General features: G+C 39.2%; 2 protein-coding genes across 2 annotated transcripts in view; both read right to left on the reverse strand.

The window, feature by feature from the left end:
• Positions 1–706: 706 nt before the first annotated feature.
• Positions 707–8,043, reverse strand: LOC142099466 (urotensin-2 receptor-like). The gene has a single exon (XM_075182928.1). It carries the CDS (start codon positions 7,982–7,984, stop codon positions 6,986–6,988), a length of 999 nt encoding a protein of 332 aa, XP_075039029.1. The 5' UTR covers positions 7,985–8,043; the 3' UTR covers positions 707–6,985.
• A 471-nt stretch (positions 8,044–8,514) lies between these two features.
• LOC142099465 (arf-GAP with dual PH domain-containing protein 1-like) overlaps positions 8,515–26,973 on the reverse strand; it is a 38,668-nt gene continuing 20,209 nt past the window's right edge. The window contains exons 3-11 of the mRNA XM_075182927.1: positions 25,348–25,439; positions 24,308–24,390; positions 22,427–22,539; positions 21,823–21,969; positions 20,188–20,271; positions 17,854–17,916; positions 13,586–13,657; positions 11,148–11,367; positions 8,515–8,815 (exon numbers count right to left, since the gene is read on the reverse strand). Of these exons, the coding sequence (XP_075039028.1) occupies positions 8,787–8,815; positions 11,148–11,367; positions 13,586–13,657; positions 17,854–17,916; positions 20,188–20,271; positions 21,823–21,969; positions 22,427–22,539; positions 24,308–24,390; positions 25,348–25,439 (903 nt within the window). The 3' untranslated portion in view covers positions 8,515–8,786. The remainder of the gene's footprint in view (positions 8,816–11,147; positions 11,368–13,585; positions 13,658–17,853; positions 17,917–20,187; positions 20,272–21,822; positions 21,970–22,426; positions 22,540–24,307; positions 24,391–25,347; positions 25,440–26,973) is intronic.

A 26,973-nucleotide genomic window follows, 5' to 3' on the forward strand; every position in this document is an offset into this window, starting at 1 on the left:
GTAGAGTGTCAAGGGGGTTGTCCCAATCAACTTCTGTGAAAAGGGATGTTACCTTATGACCGTATTGTTGGGCTTGGTTGAAAGAGAGGACACATGGATCTAGAGAGGGATATAATTCCTGTGCTATACTATAACGATATGTTTTTTTGCTAGTTTTGTCTAAAAGTTGTCCCACTGTCTTCAGTCCTTCCCTTTCCCATGTAGTGAAGGTGTTGGCCCGCCATGCCATTTTGAAATTCAGGGTTGTTCAGGAGGGGAAGATATATTGATTTATATGGATTAAGTTGCAATTTATGCCTTAAAATGTGCCATATTTTCCTAACCAAGATGAGAAGGGGGATTTCAAGAATTTGGGAGAGTATCTCTTGGTTATGCAGATGTAGAAAGGCTTTGATATGGAGGTCAGGTACAGTCGACAAAAAGGACCAAGATACGGTATCAAACACCTTATGGGCATCTAGGCTAAAGAGTACATTGGATGTGTGTGGGGTTTGGGAAGAGACAATTATAGATGCTATAGCAGTGCGAATGCCCTGTACCGAATGGCATCCGTGGATGAACCCCTAATGGTGTTGGGTCAACAGAGAGGGCAAAATAGTTTGGAGGCGCTTGGCCATAATGCGGGTAAGCATTTTAAAGTCCAAGGTAAGCAATGTGATAAGACGATAGGAGGACATCAGTGGAGGGTGTGAAGGAGGGGATTGGCTTTATTGTTTTGTGATTTTGGTTTGCCCATTGTGGATGAGGGAGTTTTAGGTTTGCTTGTCTCTTTTTTTGTTTTTTTTGTTTGTGTACAAATCTGTCCATTAGATGGACAAGATGATGAAGGAATGGAGACTCTGTTTAGAGTAGTGTGCCCAGTGTATGAATGCTAATAGAAAACAAAAAGTTTTACATTATCTTCTCACCTGGGAGAAATGACATAGACATAGTAATGTTTTACCATGAACATACAAATATAATTCCTTGAATCGCCCAGTTCAGTCAGAGATGTAGTGGGTTAGGTATTCCTAGATGAGCAAAGAACAGCACAATTAAATTTTCACATACAAGACAAACAGATCCGCTAAATGATTCTCCAGTGAACTGACAATCTAATATAAGGTATAAACAGATGCTGATCCCTAAATTTTCGAGTTAAATTAGAGCTGTGGTAATTAGATATACCCAGATATACGAAGTACAATCCAAGTTTTTTACATAAAATAGAAGATCTGTTGAGCAATTCCTCAGTAATCTAACAATCTAAGGTAATACAAATTTCACTTGCAGAAATCAGATGTTAAAAGCAAAATCAATCACCAGGTGGCAGTAGACCCTCTAATAGCTTACTGTCTGGTATTAATACTATTATGTACTGACTTGTATGATCAGCTTCAAGGAATGGTAACACATACCTTTATGCCACTAGACGACACAAATCCTCATAGTTGCAGTGTTCCCAAAAGTCAGCTCATCCGGTTAAGAGAAGATTGTACTTTATTCAATGATTGTGATAGTCATATTTTCTTATTATTCGATTTATCCAAAAGGATGTGATAATGAAAAACTTAAAGTTAGTTGGATAGGATAATTTTTTTTTAAAATTGTCAGTAAGTTTGGTGCCTTTATGTCATGACCCGCAGTGATTGCGGCTCACTTCTCCTGCGTCCCGGCTGTCATGGTAACAGCCGGGACGTCACTTCCGTTTTCCTGTCCCGGCCGTCACCTAGGCGACGGCCGGGGGGGGGGGTTGGTGCTGCCCAGAAATTATGACATCCGATATAAATTGCAGGGATGTTTTTTGGGGCTGTAGCCGACAGTAATAATGATGGATTTAGAGAAAGAGAGCCAAAGGTTTCTACATATGTTTTCAAATGTATGTGGTGTAATAAAATAGTAATCGGGGTCGCCGTTCTCTGGTGTGGATGGTTGCACTTCAGCCAGAGAAATCACATTAGTCCAACGTTTCAGGTTAATAGCCTCAGCTAGTTTTATTCACCAGCTTGCAAAACAACAAATCATAAACAAAATCCTAGCCGTTTGGCTGCTAAATAAACATAGTGGAATACACTCTCTAGAGGGAGGAGCCTAGGGTCCCCCACTTAAACCACACCAGTGGAACTCACAGCATAACTTGCAACTGCTCCCAGGAGACATCCGATCTCCTCCCCAGACAGAGAGAGGGAATGCCCTGAGCTTCAGCCTTTTTAACAGCACCTCCAAAGGTGTAATTCCTAATTAGGCTGCTGTGAGGGAGGGATGTCAGAAGACTTGTAATGGCCTTGTGAATGGAGCTCACCCTTCTTAGTACAACCTGGTGGTTCTAAGCTCCCCCAGAATCACCATATTGATGTTGAACTTAGCACAGACACCTGATCAACATAGCTCAGTGTAGACCAGAACTCCTGGACTCAAGCAATCCAACAACCACTCCACTGACTCTGTCACTGTGGACTAGAGGGGCTAATTAGAAGTTCAAAACCTAACAAAATCCTGAACATAAAATATGATTAACCTGCTCTTTGATCTATATTTCTTATGTGTATAATACCCAGAAATGACTAAAGATGCGTCAGCAGTGTCTGGGCCATACCAAATTTCTGTTAGAATGATGAATTTGGGCTTAAGCAGAAAGCACCATAATTACATGGAGACAGCAGACCTTCTAGCACTTTGAAAGGTACAGTGCGTGGAACATTATTATGTATCGATAGAGAGGGGCCGTGGTTTGGATCGCTATTACAAGGAAAGTAGCAATATGAAAGAAATGTAAGTGTTTATTTGTGATTTGCATGAGAGACCTGGCTGCCACAACTGTTTGACTACTGGTGCTTTTGAGGCCTGTTTTCAATACTCACCAACAGCATTTTAGGCTTCATACACACTAGCTTTTTTTTTACATTTATACAACCTTTTTTTAAAAACTTTTTATTTAGCCATCACAGATTATAAACATGAACGAAAGAAAATTGAAAGAATACAAGTTGTAATCACATTGCAGACCAGGTTAAATGTAACAGTTACACAGATAAACAAACTAATGCATGTAAAGAAAAGGGGGAAATGGGATTGAGGGAGAAGGGTGATCGTTATACGTAGTGGTAGAAAGGTGGTATGACCCAATGTATGTTTGGGTGCTGAGAAGGATGGGGAATATTTTTAAGTGTCTTTCTGGAGGATGAAGAGGAGTAGGCTTCATATATAGCCAGGGGACCCAGATCTGGTGGAATTTATCTTTATCTTGCAGATGGTAAACTTTTCCATATGAGCAATAAACCAAATGTAGGATTTTAGTTAAGAAACGTTGGGAGAATCATTCCGTTTCCATGATTTAGCAATTAGGCATCAGCCAAAATATGAGCAGCCAACTTTGCCAAGTACCTTGGAGAGGGTAGCAAAGAAAGGACCATTCCAAACTGGGCAGGGGACAAGCGAGGATAGGTGAGTCCTGACCTTATCACAGAAGGGAGTTATCTTTTGACAGGACAACCACATATGTAAGAATGTTCCTGTGTATACTTTTGCAAGTTTGTCAGGAGTGAAATAGACTTTGTAAGAATTATCTTTAATCATAATAGAGATTGAGCTAGAGGCCACCTGTGCCCTTATAGTTTAACCTTGGACCCCCTTCCAATAATCCTCCAGAAGGGGCCTAAGGTCTCTCTCTTACTACTTCTTGTGCCTGTTCTCAGGAACATGCTGTCAAAGAGAATATTATATAATGAGTAAATCATGCCTCTCCGCATGATTTTCAAATTAGGGATGTTGAGTCGGGCAGGCTGTCATTAGATTTTATAAAGTGCATGAGTTGCAAATTTTCAAAACAATTTGAGGTGGGGGTTACAGTGTTTGGAGCCAAGGTCTACTAAGAAAAGACGAGTCCCTTGGTCTGAGATCTCCAATGAACTGAACTCCTGAGTTTATACATGCCTGAGAATAGAAACTGGTTAGGCCCAGAGGGAAGTTGGGGTTATTCCATAGAGGTATAATGGACAGTGGAGTGGTAGATATTGATAGGTGATATTTGCAAGTCTCCAAGGTCTTCGCTGTGAAGGTCAGGGTAGGGAAGAATATGATTACGGCAGTTCTGTACATTTTAGTAGGCCCCAGTTACAGGAGAGTGTAGGCAGTTTAAGGCTTGGACTTTATGTCAGCCAAGGAAAGAGAGGCCAGACGGGCAAAAGAGGCCACAATTTGACTAAAGTGGGCAGCTCGATCATAGGCGTTTAAATCAGTATATACTCTTTCCCCTGAATTGTGGGTTTCTTGAGGGGCACCAGTTTGACTCTGGGAGACTTGCTGTTGAAAGGCTGAGAGATCAGAAAGTGGTACCCTAATAGGGAGGATTTCAAAGAGATAAAGGAGCTTGGGAAGGATATTCATTTTCATGGCAATTATCCTGCCCAGCCAGATAATTAGTGAAAAATCCTCAGCTGCTGGAGTGTTAGCAAAACATCATCTAGAAAAGTGATCATTTGCATTCCAGCTGCCCATGGCTACACCTTGTATATCTAGGGAGGACCTGTTGGCAGATATGAGAGGTTCAATAATAAGGGCAAATATTAGAAGGGAGAAGGGACAGCCTTGTCATGTGCTGTTTCTGATAGAGATGGGAGCAGAGGGAGAACCATTGACCATAATCCTCACAGAGGGGTGTGAGTATAGAGCTTTGACAGTTGTTAGAAAGCTTCTGGAGTATCCAGAATGAATTAAGGTCGGAGATTTTGTCAAAGCCTTGTAGGATTAGATTATCGTTTTCGTAGTATTTCGGATATGCAACGCCCCCCTGACCTTAATGAACCAGGGAGGGGATTACTGAGCTAAATCTGCAAGGATTTTAGCTATAATTTAATGTTGTTACTAAGCAAGGAAATTGGTCAGTAGCTTGCGCAGCTATGAATGTCTTTCCTCTCTTTTCGGATAATGGTGATCCTAGTCTCCATGGAGTCGCTGGATCACAGGTTTCATGTAAGAATGGGATTCTAAAGGGACTTAGAATTCAACCAGTTTTTTTATAGTAAGCAATAAGAAGTTGTCAGGGTCCTGGGGTCTTACCAGCTTTCTGGTTCTTTAGCCTTTTGGTTCCTTATACTTGCTTTTTGACCTCACTGTAGGCTTACCTACACCTTACCTTACCTGTGTTTACCCACTGTAAAAATACAGTGAGATAGATCCCGAAAACCACAACACAAACAGAAAACTAGTAAAAGTGACAGCAGCTATGATGATACTAAAAACAATGGTTTCTATTACCAGACCTGTTACAGATGTTTTATCAACATTAAAATGCTAGGAAAATGCAAGTGAACAATGCCAATGAGTATTATGGCTTAATTTACATAGGAAAATCATTTTATTAACCCTTTATTATGTGTCTTGTTAAACGCATGATCTGCATAACTACTGTAAATGATAATCAGCTATGTTCTCCTTTAATTCTAGCATTAACTTGTTGTGAAAAACATTTTTGTTGTGAAAACATTTTTGTTTTTAAAAAAGAAGAGACACTTTCATATGCATTATAACTTACAAACTATATACTACATCTCAATACATTTAATTAGAATACAGCAATTCTAATAGCTTTGTAATTGTCATCTACAAGCTATAAGGAGGCACTACTCAGCAAATTGAAAAAAAGAAATGCATAATTATTATGCAAATACAATAAATCCCTTTATCTCTCCCTCGGCTCAGTCAAGAAAGTTCTTGTTCCCCCCCCTCACCTGACTTGGTTCCACTGTAGCTAAGTGAGTCTCTAAGGATGTATAAGGATTGTGTTTCCTGTGGATAAGGTGATGCTTGGAAAAGCTGGCCAATCTAATGCACAAGTAGTCTATATTAACTCAACGCAACGGGTTGTCAGGGAGAAACTGTGTGTTAGTGCATAGCATGTCTGCCATCCTGAACACTAAAGCAGAAGACTATCAGAATTGAGTGTGATCGTCATCTTGAAGGTGCCAGTGTCAAAAATATATATATGTATGTGTATATATATATATATATATATATATATATATATATATATATATATATATATATATATATAAACATTTGTGGAGTTAAACATTATAGGAGAAAATGACATGTCCCATAGAAGGGTTTAACAAGTGTGTCATCCAATGAGGTTGACTGAAATCAGAATGTTTGACAGTACTCTCAACATTGTATTTTATTTTGTGTTTGTGTGAAATTCATCAAGGATAGGTGGCAATTTGAATATAATGTAAATATTTGATTGATTTGTAAACTATAGTTGATATGCTTTGCTATGGCCTTCTTTGTGCTACAGACTAAGGAGTTAATGTATTGTATATGCACATCAACACACACCCCTCACACATACATCTTGCAGATTACACCACACTGTGAAATACTGATTCCCAGACTTCGTCAGTGCTGGACAATAACAAGCTGCCCCTTTACATACAAGAATTTGGGAAATATCTGTGAAATTCCTTTTAAACCCTGTCTTCACCAACTCAATCTTTTAATGTACAAGCATCAATGGGAGAAGTGGAGCTGCCCCGTCCCCTTATTACAGAAGTGCCCTGGTGCACTGTACGTGCTGCTGCACTACATCACTCAATCAGCCCTTTTCTGAACATCTTGAGACGTAGTTAAAAAATAAATAGGGGAAGTGGTTAACGTGTGCCCTACAGTTTTCATATCATACTCATCACCATATGGCGTAACTTATGTGAAGAGGGTAAGCCACATATAAAATGTAAACTAGACTCGCCAAGCTAGATCAAGTTTCAGGCCAGTCTAGTAGTACTGTAAGATACTTATCTGGATCAGATTTTAATTCTTATCCCTGTTCTTTCCACACATATATCACATATAGTGATTTACCAGTTTTCTTTTGCACTAGAATGTTATATTATGTATTACTTTGAAGGTTAGAATGCATAAAACTCTATTTTGTTTTACTTTTAATGTTCTGAATTTAATACTATACTGTAAGTCCAATTTCAGACTTGTGGCATTATTACAATACAGATTAGTTCTCCAGAGTCTTGTCATGCACTTCCAGTCTGGCCTCACGCATTTGTCTAGCTAAATATTCTCGATAATTACGGGTCAGTAAAGTGTACAGAAGTGGATTCACACAACTGTTAGCATAGGTTAAGCAGGTAACCCCAAAATTCAGGTAAACCTGAGTAGAAGGAGCCATCCCTAAAAGTTCATGTTGATAAAATTTAGCTAGCTGCCATGCCCAAAACGGTACAAAACAAGCCCAATATACAATGATGATTGTAAATATACGCAACCCAACACACTGATTTATTTTCCGGCTTGATCGTCGTACTGTCTGGCCAGACATCCTGTATGCCCTAGCAAGACGGCTATAGAGATATAACAGAATCAGTCCAGGACCCAGAATGCTGGTACAGAAAAGGACAGTCAAGTACTGCCTGAATGACTCTGGAGTCCAGGTAGGAAAACATATTTTCTTGCCAGTTCCATACTGGCTATCCTGTAATTGTATCATGCACATCATGGGTAAGGCCAGGAGAAACGATGTGAGCCAGATTGCCAGACTTGTTAACTTTCGATGGCAGTGGGACATGCGGGACCTTAAGGGTCGTACTATTACCTTGTATCGTTCCACGCTCATTGCAGTTAGGGTGTAGATGCTGGCATGCATGGTAAACAAGTCCATGCTCAATAGAATTCTGCAACCTACATCTCCAAAGTACCAGTCCTGGGCTAGGTATGTGCTCACTACAAAAGGAATGGTTGAAAGGTACAGAAGATCTGCCAATGCAAGGTTCACCACATGAACACACATGGAGCCAACTGGTCTATGTGACAGCACAGTTATTACCAATACATAGATGTTTCCGGACACCCCCAGGAGAAACATGACAGCAAGCACTGCACTCAAGGTGGCGGTAATTAAAACCTCTTCCTCAATGAAATCTGGAGACTCTATAGACATGTTAGCTTTATCATGACCATCCATTCTTTCTTCACTGCAGTCTCTACTTTGAATCATGACAAGTGAGACCACTGTAGTGTGTTCTTCATGAGAAATTAAAACTAGTCATTCAATCCACAAATCGTTGTCTCAGCTTCTCTCCTTGAGGCTTTGGGCTTTATTCATAAAGTTGAATTATTATCCCAAGTGTAGCACTCATTTGACACACTGAAGACACGTGAATAGTCTTTCAAGGAAATGATGGTTTGGACTGTTGCTAATTTATGCTAATAAAAAGCTAATAATAAGAACAATGCAACATGAAATAGAAAAGTCTTTGACCAGGTTTGTTACAGCACCAGTGTCCTTGGGAGTTGTTCATCATATTCCCTACTTTGTCATTCATCATCTCTTCCTCAGACAGGTTAGTCCTAAAACCTCATTCCCAGCAAGGTATACAGAGACAGCATTACCAAATATGGTCTACTAACTAACTTCCTACTCTCCTCCCATTAACAACTTAACTATATGCAAGTCCCACCTGAACAATCCAAATGTATTTATGTATATTTTTATATTGATAAAAAAATTATATCATTTATAAATCATTAACATAACACTATTTTTAACCCAAATAGAAATGCCATCTCTTTCAATTTGTTTAGTAGAAAATCAAAGTACTTGCCCTCATTCTGGTACAGAATTGAGCAATGCATTGTCATTCAAGAAAATGGGGGCTTATACTGCAACACACTGGAATATGACAAATTAAAATAATAGGATATTGAAGCAGTCCAATATCTAAATGTCTTGGTTGATGGCACTGAGCAATTTCAAAAGGTGAAGTGTACTTCCCGATAATTTCAGCAAAAGGAAGGTGTTAGGAGCGTTGTTTAAATTGAGCTTCAACTATAAGGAAAGAAAATGACAATTAGTGGCAGTCCATTACATTCCAAAACTGAGGGAGAGAGTAATTTTGGGCATATTGGGTCTGATTCATTAAGGAAAGTTAAGCAAAAGTAAGTTAGGCAAAACTATGTTGCATTGGAGGGGGAGTTAAATTTAAAATGTGATGGCAGATTTATATTTGGGTTAGGGCATGTCCTAGATCAACTTTAAATTTCAGTGTGCAAATAAGCTATTTGTGTACTACATAAAAAAACAGACAGTAATTTCCTAATGTGCAAAATAATAAACTAATTTGCACCCCTTGCATTGCAACATGGTTTTGTCCAGAAAACTTGAATAAGAAAACTCACTCAATTTTTTGCTTAACTTTCTTTAATGAATCATGCCCTTTGTTATATGATTATAAGAAAAGTTGTTCATAGACTATTTTACTCCATGAGGTCAATATTAAGTTTAAAAAATAATATCATAAATGATTACATACTCTCCAGCTATCACCACCCATGGAAATGTTGTATTTTTTTCATATGCATGAAGTTAAAAAAAAATAATGTTTCTTTATTATGGTGAATAAATTAAAAATGCATGAATTGTAATTTTTACAAATCATACTTTTGATCTAAATCATTATGTGAGAATTATCAAGACCTATATAAAAATATGTGCTACGGAATATGCTGGTGCTATATAAATAATAATATCTAGCAAAATTATATTTACAGTAACAATGCTGATGCAGTACTACTAAAAAAATAATAACCTTTAATAGCCCTAGTATTGACTTAAGGGAATGTCATTTAACATTTATGCAAATATAACACTGAATTAAAAAAAATATATATTTTTAGACTGTATAAAAACTATGTATGGGAAAAGAATAGACGGACATTATAGTAAATGTCGAACTATCCAAGTCCAAAAAAGTCCAAGCTTAGTGGAGCTTTGAACCACATCAAGCTAATTTAGTTATATCACTAATAGCCAATACAATTTGTACTTATATTGCAGTTATTTCAGCATATCAGGTCACCACCAGTAGACACATTTCAAGTTACTTTGCCCTACAGCAAGTGCTTATGTTTTTAATACGAATTACTATTATTGTGTTAATTCCATTTTGTTTAGGTGCAAAGCACATTCATTCTATACTAATATTTTTTGTTTTAGAAAGAGAAAGGCTTTATCTCAGGCGCTAAACAAGATATATACTAATTATGCAATATAAAATATATAAATACCATATGAAAACAATGTCCTAAATGCAGCTATTCATAAAGGAAAGTGCCAATCCCTTAATAAAAAGTAAACTTCAAAAGAAAACACTGAATTGCGTAAACTAAGACATTATAGATAAAAATCAACTAAAGAAGAATTCTAATAAATCTCAATGAGCCCAGAGAACCGGTATAATAATATTTTTTACATGTCTTTTGTTATTTATAAACAGACTGTTTTATAAAAACAATATGAAGAACAGAAGGCTTGGCTTATAAAAATAAAAGTAAACATTCACTTAAAGAAGAAATAGAAAGTAATGCTGAAAGTGCAGAACCATAAATTTAGCAGTTCACCTATAAAGGAGAAAGAGGAACAGTGTACTAAATAAAAGGAAAGTGAGGGATATTAAAACCAAAACAAAAATTTAGGGTACAAGGAACAGAGAGGTACAAGAACATGGGTCGGGTATGGTCTTTTTTTCAAAAGCATCAACACTTTAGGACCAAAAGTAATAAACCTGCTGTGAAGTTTCACACATTTTTACTTACCGAGACCTGAAGCTTCAGTGATCACTGTTCCACTGACTGCCTCCGAGCACATTTTTTTCCTAATTCAGATGCCTTTATCAATACAGTCCTCTACATCGCAACAAATACTGTCTTGCTGGGCTTTTCTATGGGACGTGTTTCCCTGCACTACTGTCTATTTAGACAACTCACCAATAAACTGAATCCTGCTCCTTCCTCCGTCCTCTCCCCCTGTACAATCCGTACTTTCAACTTCTGTTTCTTTACCTTATAGCTTGTTTAAGTAACTCTGCACCTTGGCAAAACCATGTTGCATTGGAGGGGGAGCTCAATTTAAAATATGATGGCATATTTATAGTTGGGGTAGGGCATGTCCTAGATCAACTTTAAATTTCAGGGTAAAATTAAAGCTATCATGATAAAACATCCAGTATTTATCTTATGTGCAAAATAATAAACAAATTTTCACCCGTTGCATTGTGACATGGTTTGGTCCATGAGAAAATACTGTGCAAATACTTTTAAAACGGATACACCACATTTACCGAGAAGAGATGAAAAGAGACTTAGGGGAGAAGTAGTTTTACCTGAATATTCTCGCACAGTCATGGGCAGGCTGATCACCTGCTTGAAAACATTAAGCCAGCTGTCCTGTTCACTTTCAGTTTCACATGTAAATATATAAGTACGCTCAGGGGTACTAAAAGTTACAGCGTAATTCCATAAGCTGCTTGTGATGATCTCCGCCTTTACTTGGTATCCATGCTCACTGCTCCCCAAAAACACCTCGCCTTTTGCAAAAGCATCCTAAGAGAAACAGGGACATTGTTATTTCAGTTCCTGCATCCCTACTATGGTCATACATGATATAGACACAGACGCTGTATGCCATAACAAGGATTTGTGCACATGTTTATTCTGGTTCTCTGCCTGACAAACACATTTTGGGTCTCATTTACAGTTGGATGCGAGTCCTTAAGTGGAGCGTAAATATACACATTTCCATACCATGCATGAATAGCAAAATGCAGAGGTTGAGTAGAGTAAAGGAGTGCACGTGGAAAATGTAGTGTGCTACTGTGGACATGTGACGTGGACGCATACCCAGATACGCTTCTTAGAAGCCTGGTGTAAAGTGATGTGGTGATGATGAGGACACCAGCAGCACTATCCAGCTGATTCTGGTTGGCTGCTTACTTCATTCATTAGCATCACAGCAATATTATGTCAAGTTGCGCCTGTCTATTCCTATTTACTATTTCTCATTTCAATTTGAACTATTGCAGGAAATAATTGTCTGACTGGATTCCTAAAGTAGTAGGTGACAATTGTTTCTATTTAATTACATTTTGTATGTAAAATGCAATTTTCACATTTATTAATAACAATAAAGACACTATTCTCTCTTGTGTATGACGCTTCACTACATTATATTGAGTACAAATGAGGTAATGCTATCTTTGCATTTATAACTCACATCTCTACGCTATCGAGGGACATAAGTTATACATTTGTACACCTCACTTCTGTGTTTTCAGTTGGACGTATCTTGGGATATGAGCGACTAACCTAACACATCTAAGTCTGCAATATTTTGCTGCAGAATGTTTACACGTATGTTTAGGGCGCAAAATGTGTCAAGCTTAGGCCTAGTGTACGCCAATTAATTCAAATGTTATCTGTGAACTGCTAAATCAATGTTCACTCATTGTTTGACAAAACTATTCCTGATTCCAAACAGCTTAAAAAGGTTTTCACATTCATTAATGTACTACTTTTATACATACTTGCCTTCTTGCCCAGAATTTCCGGGAGGTTCCTGTGTATCAGGGAGCCCTCCTGGAAGAGTAAGCATCCTCCCGGGTAATGGTGGAGGCAGGGCTCAATGACGTGAATCACGTCATCAAACCCGCTATGCAATGCTGTGAATTTCGGCATTTTGTAGCAGGGGGCGGGGCCATGGTTGACGCGATGGCGTCACCATGCCCCGTCATGCACTTATCACCTCCCCACCTGGAGGGGAGGTTTTAAGAGTGGGCAAGTATGCTTTTCTAAGCACAACTCTTCTTGTGGGCTTATAATTACTTATTTTACAAATATATTTTGTAATGTGTGACAATTAATTCAATGTGAACAGTTATTAAAACTTAAATTTACATTACACTATTAGAATAATACTATTCATCCAACATGAACAATGAAAACAATAACATATGCCTAATGCCAGCCCACCATAAAACTTCACTACTTTACTACTTCTTAGTTTTAGAGGCAGTGGTAACTGATATGAACCTCTTCTCTAACATCTATCTGTAAAAATATTATTTACAAACCTACCTCTGAAGTTTTCCTAGCAGATGATGGCTGGAATTAAAAGGGTCTAAGAAAAGGTAGGTGGTGTGAGAAATAGCTTTAATATGAGGTAGTTACCCACAAATTGGAATTTTCCCCATATACCACCACTGTAATTAAAAAAAAAACATTTAAATGCAAGGTATTGCATTTCTGGGTTCTTTGCCTGCCCTCTTCCGACTTCTGGAACACAGTGAAGTTAAATGGCACTTGTGCTGATAAATCCGATCACTACTCTGTTGCGTATTAGGAAAAACCATTGTCCTCATCTATGTATTTAAGTATTCCTCATGTCTAATAGGGCAAATGTGATGGAGACAATTTTTGTTTTGTAGAATTAATTCTTTATTTAGTAAACACCTGGCAAGTAAAAAACTAACTGTTGGATTGTCTTAGCCAATAGAAAAAATATGTGGTAATAAGAGACCTTTGTGTGGCAAAGTGGCAAAAATGGTATCAAAATTTGAATTTTAATGGGTAACAGAGGAACAAGGAGAAAATCATACTGCAAGCCTTCAGAATTCCTTGTTAGACAAACTAAAGTTAAATTGGCTAACAATGGGACCACAGGGTCACAAAAGCTTGCACTTGCACTGCTTTCATATTACTTTGGCTATCCAAAACCAAATGCATTGTTAAAACTAAAATATCTATAAGTCAAAGAAGGACTCACCATGGGGTCTTTAAAGTACATCAGTCTCCGGTGATCGAGAGTGAACCATCGTTTCTTGAAGGCATCAGTTGGCTATAGAAAAGAAATCACAGGAATAAATGATTCAGCTCTTACTGCTTCTGTTTTACACTGGACAATAAAGACATTTTAACTACAAAAGATAATAAAAAAAAGTACAATAGCAAATATTTATTTTGCAAGCAGCTATTAAGTAGGTGTAATATTAGAACATATTTTTACTGAAACAGCAATACATGCTTGGAACAGGTATAGATGAATAAACCAGAATAAAGTAAATATATTTACATCTATACTCTTTTAAAATAAAATTTCAAGGGACATCAATAAGTATATATAGACATTTTGTTAATTCATACATTCAGCAAGAAACTGATTCGGCAAAAATAAAAACAGTATTCAACATATGCAACCGAGAGCTGTGAGTTATATTTTAATTACTTCGAGAAATTCATATTTTTTTTATTAGCTTTGTGTGTTTAATTTTACAGGGCTTTATAGTGTCTTTTTTTATCAGTGCAAGGCATGATGATTCAATCAGACAACAAACAACTACACGTTAAACAAGTATCCAGAGAGACACAATTGCAAATAAAAATATAATCAGCAACAGTATACACGTTTATGTTAGACATATATCCTTACAAATGTGGCAACATGAATAAAGTACAATATTGAGTATATATGACAGCAAATGATAATATAATAAGGAATAGTTTGATGTCTGCAGTTTGAACTTATATGAACGGTGAACGTTATATGGCGAATAGTTAAATTGGATGAGGGATGGTGACAGGGCTGAGGAAAGAGAGTGGAGAAGGGTTGAGTCCAGAATAGGGGCTAGTAGGTCTAGTAGCATATTAGAGAAGTCTGCTCCAGAGGTATGAGAGGGCTCAGTAGTTGGGGAGGGATTGCTTATGACATCAAGGCCAAGATGCCAAAAATCTAATGAGAGTGTGAACATCCCATGTACTGGCAGGAACATGCTAGTGTGAAACTTTCTGTGACATCATCAAAACTTTAGGAAGTGTCTCTGGTAAGACAGGATCCTTATGGGGCTGAATGAGATGGGATTAGTTTCACAGGGTCTTCAGCCTACACCAACACCTAAATTAATGATGACTGTTCACCAAGTCTTCTAGTGTTAATGTTAGTTCTCATTTCATTTCAACACAAACTTATTTTTACTCTAGTGTATTCTATGCTAAAGATACAATAAATCTGATTAATATTAGATCTCCAAGGGAAAACATTCGTTTAGACAACTTTGTCATGGAAATCTGTATTTTTTAAAATGTCTTCCTTAGACATTATTCCCACCTATTTGTTACCTGGTTGAGCCAGTAGGCCTCAAAACACAATCTCTCTCATCTATGTCTAGCTGGTACTCAGAGTCTTGGTTCTACTCAACATGTACCATAGAATTCCTGACTTTATTGACAGCTATACTGCTCTAGAATTCGATTTGTTTTGAGACGGTGGGTAAGACAATACAAAAATCACACAAAATACTTAGATATTTTGCTCTAAGAATCATCATATATTCTTCTTAAGAAGCATTTTAAATCAATTCACTAAACTGAGCATGAGACTATAACAAACTATAACATTATTGTAACATATGGAAAACACTACCAGAAAATTGACTTTGACGAAATAAACACATCTGCAAAAGTGTGAACATTTGAAAATGTTATATTAAAGGGGCAGATTCAATTTGGCTCCAGGGGATGCGATCTGTGACCGGAACAGTCCGTAGAGACAAATCGCGTCAGAGTTTTTACAGAAATCTCTGTCTCCCGTAGAGATGCAAGGAAAAATTGTATACCGTATTAGATATCTGGCGGCACCTCACGGCTAATTGAATCTGCCCTTAAGTGTTATATCAAAGTCAACAAAAGCTCAATAGTCATAACAAGAAAAAGATCTGAAAGTGATGGTCTGTTTCATCTACGGCTGAGACAGGAGGCATGAGGGACGGCTGAGACAGGAGGCATGAGGGACGGCTGAGACAGGAGGCATGAGGGGCGGCTGAGACAGGAGGCATGAGGGACGGCTGAGACAGGAGACATGAGGGGCGGCTGAGACAGGAGGCATGAGGGACGGCTGAGACAGGAGGCATGAGGGACGGCTGAGACAGGAGGCATGAGGGACGGCTGAGACAGGAGGCATGAGCGGCGGCTGAGACAGGAGGCATGAGGGGCGGCTGAGACAGGAGGAATGAGGGATAGCTGAGACAGGAGGCATGAGGGACGGCTGAGACAGGAGGCATGAGGGACGGCTGAGACAGGAGGCATGAGGCACGAAGGATGGCTGATCTCACTAACAATGTTTCAATAGGATAGTGATCTGTAGAACAGTTATTAGAGATTTTTTAGGTAAGACAAATAAATATTATTCTTAATAATAAATTAAAAGTTTGTGAAATACTTGTGTTATGAATATTGTAAAATGAAATCTATGGTTTGTACTTTTAGTGTAGTAATTTTCCTTTTCCAACTTATTTTCTCATTTACACCATTAAGATAGGCAGTGAACAAAAGTGTCAGTATTTAAAAACAACCATTTTAAAAAGAAGGGGTACAGTTTATAGAAATTGGTTCAAAAGGGGTACACAAGTCGATAAAGGTTGGGAACCACTGCTCTACAGAATGAATGGGCACAAATTCCCACAGAAACACTCCCAACATCTTGTGGAAAGCCCTCCAAGAAGAGTGGAAGCTTTTATCGCTGCTAAAGAGGGACCAACTCCATATTAAAGTATATGTATTTGAATACAATATCATTATAGTCCCTGTACAATGGTCAAGGGTCACTATATAATACTTTTGTCACTATATCCATATAGTGTATATGTAAAAGATAACATACTTGTTCATATACTGTGTAGCTGAATGTAAGCTATTGTACTCTGATTAGCTATTATCTGTTAGGGGCAGACGTGCCAGTTCTGCTTTCTGTTAACCCAAGTCTACAGGAATGCTGGGCTGTGTGATATTAGCCAATTCCCAAAATGAGCCAAGACAGCAAATTCCTGTGTCTCTGTACACACACTTCAATAAGAAAAATGTTGGTATTTATCATGTCATTGTTTTTTTTCTTCAGGCGGCTATTAATGATTTATTGTGCTGGACTATGATGAAGAGTACTCCGAGCTCTGTCTACACTGTGACATCCTCCTTCTCCCCCCTCTGTGAACACATAACATGCTGAGAATCTGTGAGCTTGTGTATGAATGTGTGTCTGGCAGCCATTTTTGCTTGCCAAACAGAGATATTTTGAAATGGAGATAATGATTTGTAGAAGGATAACGATGCATATTTAAAAGGTACTTAACGTGTTATTTACAGAGAAAAAACATAAATCTTCTATGTAGGATTGCTGCCTTAAAGGCTATCTCAACTTTTAAAGTGTTTTTCCACAAGACCTCATCTGCCATAAAGGCATACTTGCCCACTCTCCTGGAATGTCCAGGAGATTCCCAAATTCCAGGTAAGTCTCCCGGACTCCCGGGGAGCAGGGCATTCTCCTGCACCTGCCCACTACCTAGTGAAGTGGGCTGGATTTGGAGCCTCCATGATGCAATTCTCTGAGAATCGCGCCATTTTGGCATGACCCCCCCCCCCCACACACAGTAGAAGGAAGTCATTGCGTTGCAGAGGCTGAGCCCTACCCCTATATGCCCACCTCCCTCCTTGGATCTCCCGTTGGCCAAATTGGAAAGCCTGGCAAGTATGCTTAATGGGCATTTCCTTAAATAAAACACACCAACTTGGACCTATGGCTTAACAGCAACAGCCTGCCAGTGTCTGTAATAGTCCAGTGTCTGTAAGTTGATTTTGCTCATTGTTATGAGAAACCACCTCTACCAATAGACAGCAATGTACATGGTATCTCTCACTGTCAGCACGTCATGTACTCAGTGGCATAGATTTGAAACTGCCACTGGAAAGAGATTGTTGTGATGGAGTTTTAGGGCTAGATTTACTAAGCTGGGGCTGCTGCCTATAGCAACCAATCAGATTCTAGCTTTCATTTATTTAGTACCTTCTACAAAATGATAGCTAGAATCTGATTGGTTGCTATAGGCAACATCCCCACTTTTTCAAACCCGCAGCTTAGTAAATCTAGCCCTTAACTCAACCAAATCAATGTGAGGGGCAGAGGGATGTTCTTTGAAAAGTGAGTTAGCCTTTAACTTAGCTTGTAACTGCATCTAAATTAATTCCCCTACAACTTTTTTCTATTACCTTTGGTCCAGTCTTTTCCATATATCCCTCCTTCAAGAAATTCTTAGGCAAACGAGCTACAATCTAAAAAAAGATAAAGAAACAAAAATAAATGTATTAAGTGAGAGCTCCCTGGGCCTGATTCATCTAGGCCGCATACTGAGCGCAATCTGCGTTTGTTTTAATAAATCGTCGTAAATTGTCTAGGCGTACTCCTGAATTCAACAAGGAGCTCTGAAGATATGTGCGCTAATGAATTCAGTTGTAGGTCTGCTGTGCTCTACTACAGAAGACACTACAGGATGCATCCAATACCAATGTGTAATATACATTTACACAAAAAATAAAAACTTGTTGAATTAATGTCACCTGTTAAAAATGCAAGCATTAATGACAAAACAGTTAAAAACAAAAAAAATTGTTTTTCTTTAATTATTATTAGGGTGATTTTAATGTCTAGTGAACATTTTTACAGTTGTTTCTGATTGCATACACATATTATAGCATTCATACGAGACTGTCATCACTACTGATCAGGACTAGACTAGCCCTGTAGCTGGAGCAAGAGATACGGCAGAAAAACAAGTTACTTTGAGATGCCCATAGCTTGAGTTGGACGTGGCTGCGTGCGCTTCAGCTTGGCACGTCCTTACTGTACATTGATTACTAGCGAGCGCCTCTTCCCCACCTGTTCCCTCCCGGTAATCCTAGGCTGCAGTAAGTGTACTTTGCATACAAAGATGTAGTGAATGCTACCGAGTTCTGTTGTGTATGTCCGGTTCTGGGCATGCACATAGTGATTTTGCGTAAGATACGCACAAAATCGGCAGATACGTGCCTTGAGGAATCAGGCCATCTGCTGTGTCTAATAAAAATTATTAAAATGTGAAACTCCTATTAGTTGTGAAGCTTAAGAAAATGCTCTAGGGCAGGGTTGTCCAATGCATGCGGCCCAGCACGCCTGTAAATGTGGCCCAGAAGGAGTTTTGGTTGTGGCAAGGGGGCAGCGCTGTTAAAGGAAAAAAAAAATCCTGCAAAAAAGAAAAGAAAATACTTACCTTGCAGTCACGTCAGCTGGTACTCCTGCTCCCTCCCTTGTCTCCTCCTCCGTGCGGTGCCCGCAGTGAATGTCGGGCGTGATGTCATCACGCCCAACATCCATTGCGGAGCGCAGCACAGAGGAGTCACCCGCGCGAGAAGAACAATTAGCAGCACAGAATTGGAGAGAAGAGAAGAGGACAGGAGAACAAGCCGATTAAAAGGTAAGTTAAGGGGGATTTTTTTTATTATTTCAAGGGACGCTGACAAGTGAATAAAAGTCACCTGGTCCTGGAGCATCATGGACCTTATCTCCCTGCTACATACTTCTACTTGTATTACTAATGGGGCATTATATATTATTCTCTTTGGCCCATTATAAGTTGTTATCCCTTAACTAACATAGTGGTGTAATTATCAAAACAGGTGACAATTTGGGGTCACAGTGGTGTATATGTCAGGTACCGCAGGCCTGGTCACGGCACCCTGATATACAATGCCTGGCTTAAATAAACTTTATTGATATTGCATCGAAACAATACAAAAAGTGATTATAGTATAATAACTAGAGAGGATTTTTTGAACAGGGCGATTGAAAGGTAAGTATAGGGGGATTTAAAAAAAAGTGATATATATATATATATATATATATATATATATATGTTAACTATGTTTTCAATGGTTTTTTGGATGATCAGCTGTCGTTATTGTTATTGTATCTTTTATGTGCGGCCCAAACCAACTCGTCGTCTTCCAATGTGGCCCAGGGAAGCTAAAAGGTTGGACACCCCTGCTCTAGGGTCATATCAAATCGCACTGCTGTATAACAAAACTAAAACAAATACAAAATTGCCATCCTCATCAGATTCCTGATAATATGCCATGGGGCGGGCTGGGCCGGGGGGGGCGCTAAGAGTGACCACTGTTCGGGCCAGCTCCCCCCCCCCCGTGGTTGCAATATTACCTCAATATTGCATCCACGGACACGCGATGTGACCACGTCAGCGCATAAGAGGCCGCATCACATCACACTCGGCATCTCGTGTCATGTGATGCGGCCGCCTGTGTGCCCCCCGGGCTGAAATTTGCCAGCCCGCGCCTGAATATGCCATTCGGGAAAGGGCAAAAAATGTGTTGCATGCATTACTTGTTTATACTTTCAAACCAATCAAATTCTAAGTTTACATCGACAAGTTGAATTAGAAACTTGTAATTCATTGCTACAGGTCCACAAAGTGGTTTTACAAGAACAGCGGCATAAATAACCGTATGTTACAGCCTTCCACACATTTATCCTTCTTCCTTTCACCCAGTTACCTCTTTGTCACTTGCTGTGGGAAATGCAACTTTCATGTAGTGAAATTGAGCAGCTCGGATGGCGTTAAACCAACTAACGATTACCTGTGAAATAAAAACAGGGTTAATGTTTGGTGTTTAAACTTACTGTTGCCCTGCTTCCCTAGCATTGAACACAAACTCCAGTTTAACACAGGTTTACCATGGTCATCAAGCACTGTATGCCCACTCCTATTACACACATTTTCTTTATACTACATATACTTCCAACATTGTACTTTTTATACACAAAAAATGCCAGCATGATGGCTTAGTGGTTAGCACTTCTGCCTCACAGCATTGGGGTCATGAGTTCAATTCCCAACCATGGTGTTATTTGTGTGGCGTTTATATGTTCTCCTTGTGTTTGCCTGGCTTTCCTCCGGGTGCTCCGGTTTCCTCCCACACCCCAAAAACATACTAGTAAGAACAGCGCTGTGGAATTAGTGGCACTATGTAAATAGCTGCTGCTGATGATTCTATGCATTATTTCCATGCTTGTATCACTGACCTCATTCCGCGGAGTACTTTCCATACATCCCTATTCTGTGCATTAATATGGTAACCCCCGTATTCATCCCTGTGTATACATTGCTCATTTACAAATATCCTTAGTACTATTTTCCATATCACTAAGCTCTTTATACAGAGTACCCCTAATACACACATATACTAAGATCATATCCCATTATCTATAAGCTCTCTAACCTGTGTACTATTGCCAGACTCTACTAGCACTTAGAACTTCATATACAAATATCCCTATACATACATACACCATTATCATGTTCCCCTATCCCTGAGCTCTCTATACACAGCACTCTGTACATTAATGTTCCCCTGTCACTGAGCTGTTCACATACACATATCTTGTGCACTATTACCATGACACAATACTATTCATATACACATATAGGACCAACTGGAGTATAAATACAGCAGCCAGTATCATAAATTTTATGATGACTGCAACTAAAAAAAAAAGCACATTTACTGAGGCATGCCTGCATTCACCCAAGTAATCTGAGGAGGATAAAAACCTCAGAACAAGCAAAAAGTACTTGCTTTTATCAGAGCCACAACATAAATAAACAAAGACAGATCAAATAGCCAATCACAGCAGCTTGCATCTGATGCTGCAGTGTGGACAAATCAATTTAATAGGCTGTTCCCGTATTAACCCCCTCATGTTTACTGAATTAAATTAATTAACTGACCTTGAGGGGTCAATACTCTAAATGGGCCACACCTCCAGGGATGGTGATATACTTATGTGTGCATGTCCATACTGTAAGTAATTTGGACTTGCACATCCCCAGTCCCCCTCTCCAGGGGCAAGAGGCCACAAGAACAGGTTATGTGTAATGCAAAATTCTGCTTTATCTTTCTGCACATGCACAGTAAAAAAACAAAACCTGTTTTATTAAGGCTCACAGTTGGGCTCTAAATCAGACACATATTATTACCATGTTCCCTCATTACTGAGCTCTTCACATAGAGTACTACTCATACACATATACACTGTGCACTATTGTAATCTTCCCCTACAATTGAGTGCCTGAGCTTGTTCATGCTGTTTATTTTGCTTACATATGCAACATTACACCCTTAATTCACCTGTCCATCATTGTGGTACACAAATATGTTCCTGGTCTTGTTGTCCTTGACGTAAGTGATTTGTAAGCCATGGTCATGTTTCATCTTCTCTGGTTGAAAGGTAGCATTAATACTGTCAATTTTAATTACAGCCTTGGGTTCCTTAGCCTAAAAAGAATAGGATTGTAGGAGTCAGTTAAAAGAATACAAGAAACTGTGGTACATAAGGTAAGCAGGTATTCTTATAAGTGTCATACTATCCAGCATTAGAAAGACATAGGGGTATATTTACTAAGCTCTGCAGGTGTGAAAAAGTGGAGATGTTGCTTATAGCAACCAATCAGATTCTAGCTGTTATTTTGTAGAATATATTCAATAAATAACTAGAATCTGATTGGTTGCTATAGGCAATATCTCCACTTTTTCAAACCTGCAGTTTAGTAAATCTAGCCCATAGAATTCCAATTTACACCATCAACCAAGTAACCTCAGGTTTATGTGTACTCTAGAGTTGAGACTAGTGTGAACATTTATCCATTTTTTAAATTAAAAACAAAATAATTTATAAAAGTAAAGTTCTCATTCACATTAAACATTTGATTATCGGTTTTCGTATGATGCTCACATCTGGCTTTGTGAAGTATTTCAAGGTGCCATCCAGCTCTGTCAGGACAAACTTTCTTATGCAATACTGCCCATTATCTCTTCCTCTCTTGAATAAGTTCCCCTCCTTCACTCCTGCAAGGAAACATATTTCTGTTGATATTTAGATATAACCATCCCTCCTTCACTCCTGCAAGGAAACATATTTCCCCATCTTGGGCTCCACAGCATGCATGTAAGCATGAGCCTGCACAGCTGACAATGTCAAATGTCTGCCCTTCTTAAAGTCTACAGACCAAAGCAGTGGGGCAGGATGAAGCATTATAGTGCTAAGGCAGGCATAAACCTCTGATGGAGTCCTGCAGTGTATTCAGGTAGCAACCAATCTAGCTGTGTTGTACACTCGAATTTATGTGAGACCAGGGCCGTCTTTCCCATTGGGCACGCTGGGCAGGTGCCCGGGGGCCCTGCAGCCCAGGGGGGCCCTCCGGAGGCAGGGAAAAAAAGAAAACCCTGAAAAAAAGAAGAAAATACTTACCGTGCTGTCAGCTGGCGATCCGGCTCCCTCCCTGGTCTCCTCCTCCGTCGCGCTGGCAGTGCATGTCGGGCGTGACGTCATAACGCCCGCCCGGCATCCATTGCGGAGCGCGACGGAGGAGAAGACCAGGGAGGGAGCCGGATCGCCAGCTGAAAGCACGGTAAGTATTTTCTTCTTTTTTTCAGGGTTTTCTTTTTCTGGCCTCCGACGGGCCCCCCTGGGCTGCAGGGCCCATATATATAATCATTATTTTTTTATTTTTGTATATATAGGGGCCCCGGTGCACTGCTGTGCCCGGGGGTCCAAGAGGTTCTTAAGAGGGCCCTGTGTGAGACCTCAGTGTGGGGAAACTGTGATCTCCAAGAGGGATTTAGGATGAAGCTTCACAGACCCTTTAAAGCACAGACAGAGGTAACCTTGACCAAAGGAAGGTGCTAAATAAAACATGTATTTACTATATTTAGTGGTCCTTGGGTTTGTCCATTGGGTATGCTGAACTTGCCACAGGCAAGTGCTGAAACAAAATCCTTCCTATAGCTGTTTCGCACAATTTGGAACAGGATTCTGCAAAGCACAGAAAACCCAGTGGGTTAAGTATTAAAGAGTTTTATAAGAGTATATAAATGGTATCCTCAGAAGTGACAGCTCCTGCAACAGATGCTTATTTGCAGAGATAATAATAATAATAATAATAATAATTAATTATATTAATAATAAGTTTTCCTAGCTATGTTCCAGTAATATCCTCTTATGGAAGGGGGGGTCTGTTCTTTTCACTACAACGGTTTATATTGTTTGTATTCTTTCAATGCCTAATACATTTCAGCTTTGTATGATTTGAACAGACATACCATGATTTTGGCCAGCGTAACAATATGGATCCCATCATGACCCTGTTCCTGTTGTTGTTTTGGGGTTTTCTTTAGCAATCACTAGCTACATTGTACCACTTCTCTTGCTGTAGGTTCTGCACGATATTCCTACTATATATTATGTTTGTAGGCTTTATAATTTAATATTTAATAAAATGGGTGTTTAAATACAAAAAATTATATTGTAATCACAAAGTTCAAGGTTCATAGAATACAGTGGAGTTCATCCTCTTATGTCTGCTAAGATGTACAATCCTCTATATCAGTAGACATTTTATAGAGGGGGTACATGCATGGCTGATAACCCAGTAACTGTTTACAAGTATTCTTAAAATACCATGAAATCAGGTTTTTGTACAGGGTGTTATAAAGGAAGAGGTAACTTTCATATAAAAAAATTCACCTTTGGTCTTAGACACCTACCCCTAGAAATTGCAAATAATTGACAACTATTTGCTGTGGGGATACATATTATGGTTACATGCGTTCTTACCGCCAGGCATGCCATCAGAACTTTCCTTGGTAGTAAATAGCTTGTGCTCGTATTTTGCCCGGATCCACTGCTCTCGTAATACTCTGCAAATAACAGCAATATTTGTAAAGATTAAGGCAAAGAGTCAGCCATGCAAAATAAGAAATTAACTAGGAAAGAGTAGCCTAGGACAGAAAAACTGATAAACAGGGAAGCTTTCCTACTGTCTGACATTTGTTCAGGATGATTGGTAAATACAGCATAACCAACACTGAAAATTGGGATCATCATACATTAGGGGGTATATTTAATAAACTACCGGTTTGAAAAAGTGGAGATGTTGCCTATAGCAACCAATCAGATTCTAGTTATTTATTTAATACATTCTACAAAATAACAGCTAGAATCTGATTGGTTGCTATAAGCAACATCTCCACTTTTTCACACCTGCAGAGCTTAGTAAATATACCCCTATGTCTTTCTAATGCTGGATAGTATGACACTTATAAGAGTACCTGCTTACCTTATGTACCACAGTTTCTTGTATTCTTGTACACACCTTCAATAATATATTATATATTATATGACAGGTGTCAGCTCGCTACCTCCCCCCTAACACCCTCCCCTCCTTAAAAAAAAATCGCTGGCAAAATTTTTAGTTTTTAAGTCACTTAAATGATAAATAGAATCTGATTGGTTGCTATAGGCAACATCTCCACTTTTTCAAACCTGCAGTTTAGTAAATATATGCCAAGGAGTGTGTACACACAAGCATTCAGAGTGAATAATGGACAGATGACAATGGTATATGTTGCAACAATGTCGTCTAGTGTTGACACTGAATGCTGTAGTGTACTGCCAGCATAATCATTTTATGGGTCAATGATCCACATCTGCAGAGCCAAGTGGTTAACACTGTTCTGACCAAATGCAGACTGATCACATGCAGAAAGAAACTGGGATGCATCCAATGTATATTCTACTGCGGGGAAAACCAGGTAGTTTGGGTAGATCATTGCATAACAACAGAAAATGAAAGACATCCGGACAGTTCTGCTTACTGGCAGTCCATATGTGTGGGTCTGTAGTAATAAACAGGAACATGAGCCTCGTATATTGCTTTAGCTGAGTCATTCCCATGCCTGTCAAGAAACTAAGAGAGCAAGAAGGGGATTAGTAAGGGAAAGTAAAAGGAAGTAAAGAATTCTTAACTTTGTAACAGTTCTGATGTACCAGGAAACCATTTATTTATTTTTACAGATAGTGATATGTATGTTAAGGTGGTTGACTAACTTGGAACAACTGCTCTAGAGTTACTAGGTGATATGATAGCTAAAATAGTTCTAAATACTGAATAAAAGCCCAATCAGAGATAAATATGTCCCCCTCCTTTCATCTACACTAACCATATCCTGTACAACAGAGCACTGCCCATGTGAGAGATCATAAAAGTCTTATGTCTGATATCTTAACCTCTTTACCATCTTTGTCTTATTCAACTATCACCTTAAAGTAATGACACGAGACTTGAGTGTGGCAAAATTAAATGAATTTATTAACTATGGTGGAGGAGAATAAAGCAGTCAGTCCGACGCGTGCCAGGCAAAACCCAATTGTCCTAGCATCTCCTTAGGACTCCTCCGTGCGAACCAAAACCCCTGGGTTTAAGTGGGGGACAACCAATCACACCCCAGGCGCACATATCTACCTGGACGGGGCACTTCATCCGGATTCTACCGAACCCGCCCATCCTCTGGGCTATACGGAAAGCAACCACAGGGCAACCCACAGGGGCGGTACCTGAACCGAGACTAATAGCCGATTCACTCGAAGAGAGGCGGGTTCAACGTTCCCTAATACCGTAATGTGCGCCCGACCAACCACTGGCCATCAACTGAACTGCCTTTTCCGGCAAATACTCCATCCATCTTCGGGACAACTATGACCGCCACCAGCCACTGATGCCTCTCCTGAAAGTAACCTTCCGATTCTCCATATTCTTATGAACCCACGAAACAGGGATGGTGGTTGGGCAACATCCAGATCTGCAAGACTGACTAAATCTCCGCCCATCCAACTTATAGCCTCTGAAACCCTCCCTTATGACACCGGATGGGCGTACCAAAATAGTTAACCATTTACACTCCAGAGAATAGCTCAGTTAAAGATACAGCAAATCTTTTATTATCCTTCGTTCCTAAGCAGATCTCAGTTCTTATTATAGCATGTTACATTAAGGCGTCCCCTGCTAAAAAGTAGAATGGACAGAGCTGTGTTTCTCTAGCCACAATCTCTCTTCTCTACAGTAGTCCTCTGAGTGCTTCTTATTTTTCAGCGGTGCTGACAAACAACAAGGGGCTAGTGGTAAGAAATCGTTACAATGCAGCACCTCACCCAGGTGGATGTATGGGATGAGAGAAGTCACTCCTTACAAAAACCTAAAACTTTCAATACATACATGTTCCACATTGTGAGAGAAGCACTTTAATTTTACATTATAGAGCACTAATTATTTTAATGAAGAAAGTTAGACAGTCACAAGTCCCATAAACAAAGCACCTCATTAATATATAAAAAAAAGTTGTGCATGCGTTCCACTGCTAATCACTAAATATATATGTATATGTGTGTATACCTATTATCTACAGGGCAGTCTTAACAGCATTATAGGCCCCTAGGAAAGCAGT

The sequence above is a fragment of the Mixophyes fleayi genome, chromosome 8, assembly GCF_038048845.1.
Source record: "Mixophyes fleayi isolate aMixFle1 chromosome 8, aMixFle1.hap1, whole genome shotgun sequence".
NCBI classification, from domain to species: Eukaryota; Metazoa; Chordata; class Amphibia; order Anura; family Limnodynastidae; genus Mixophyes; species Mixophyes fleayi.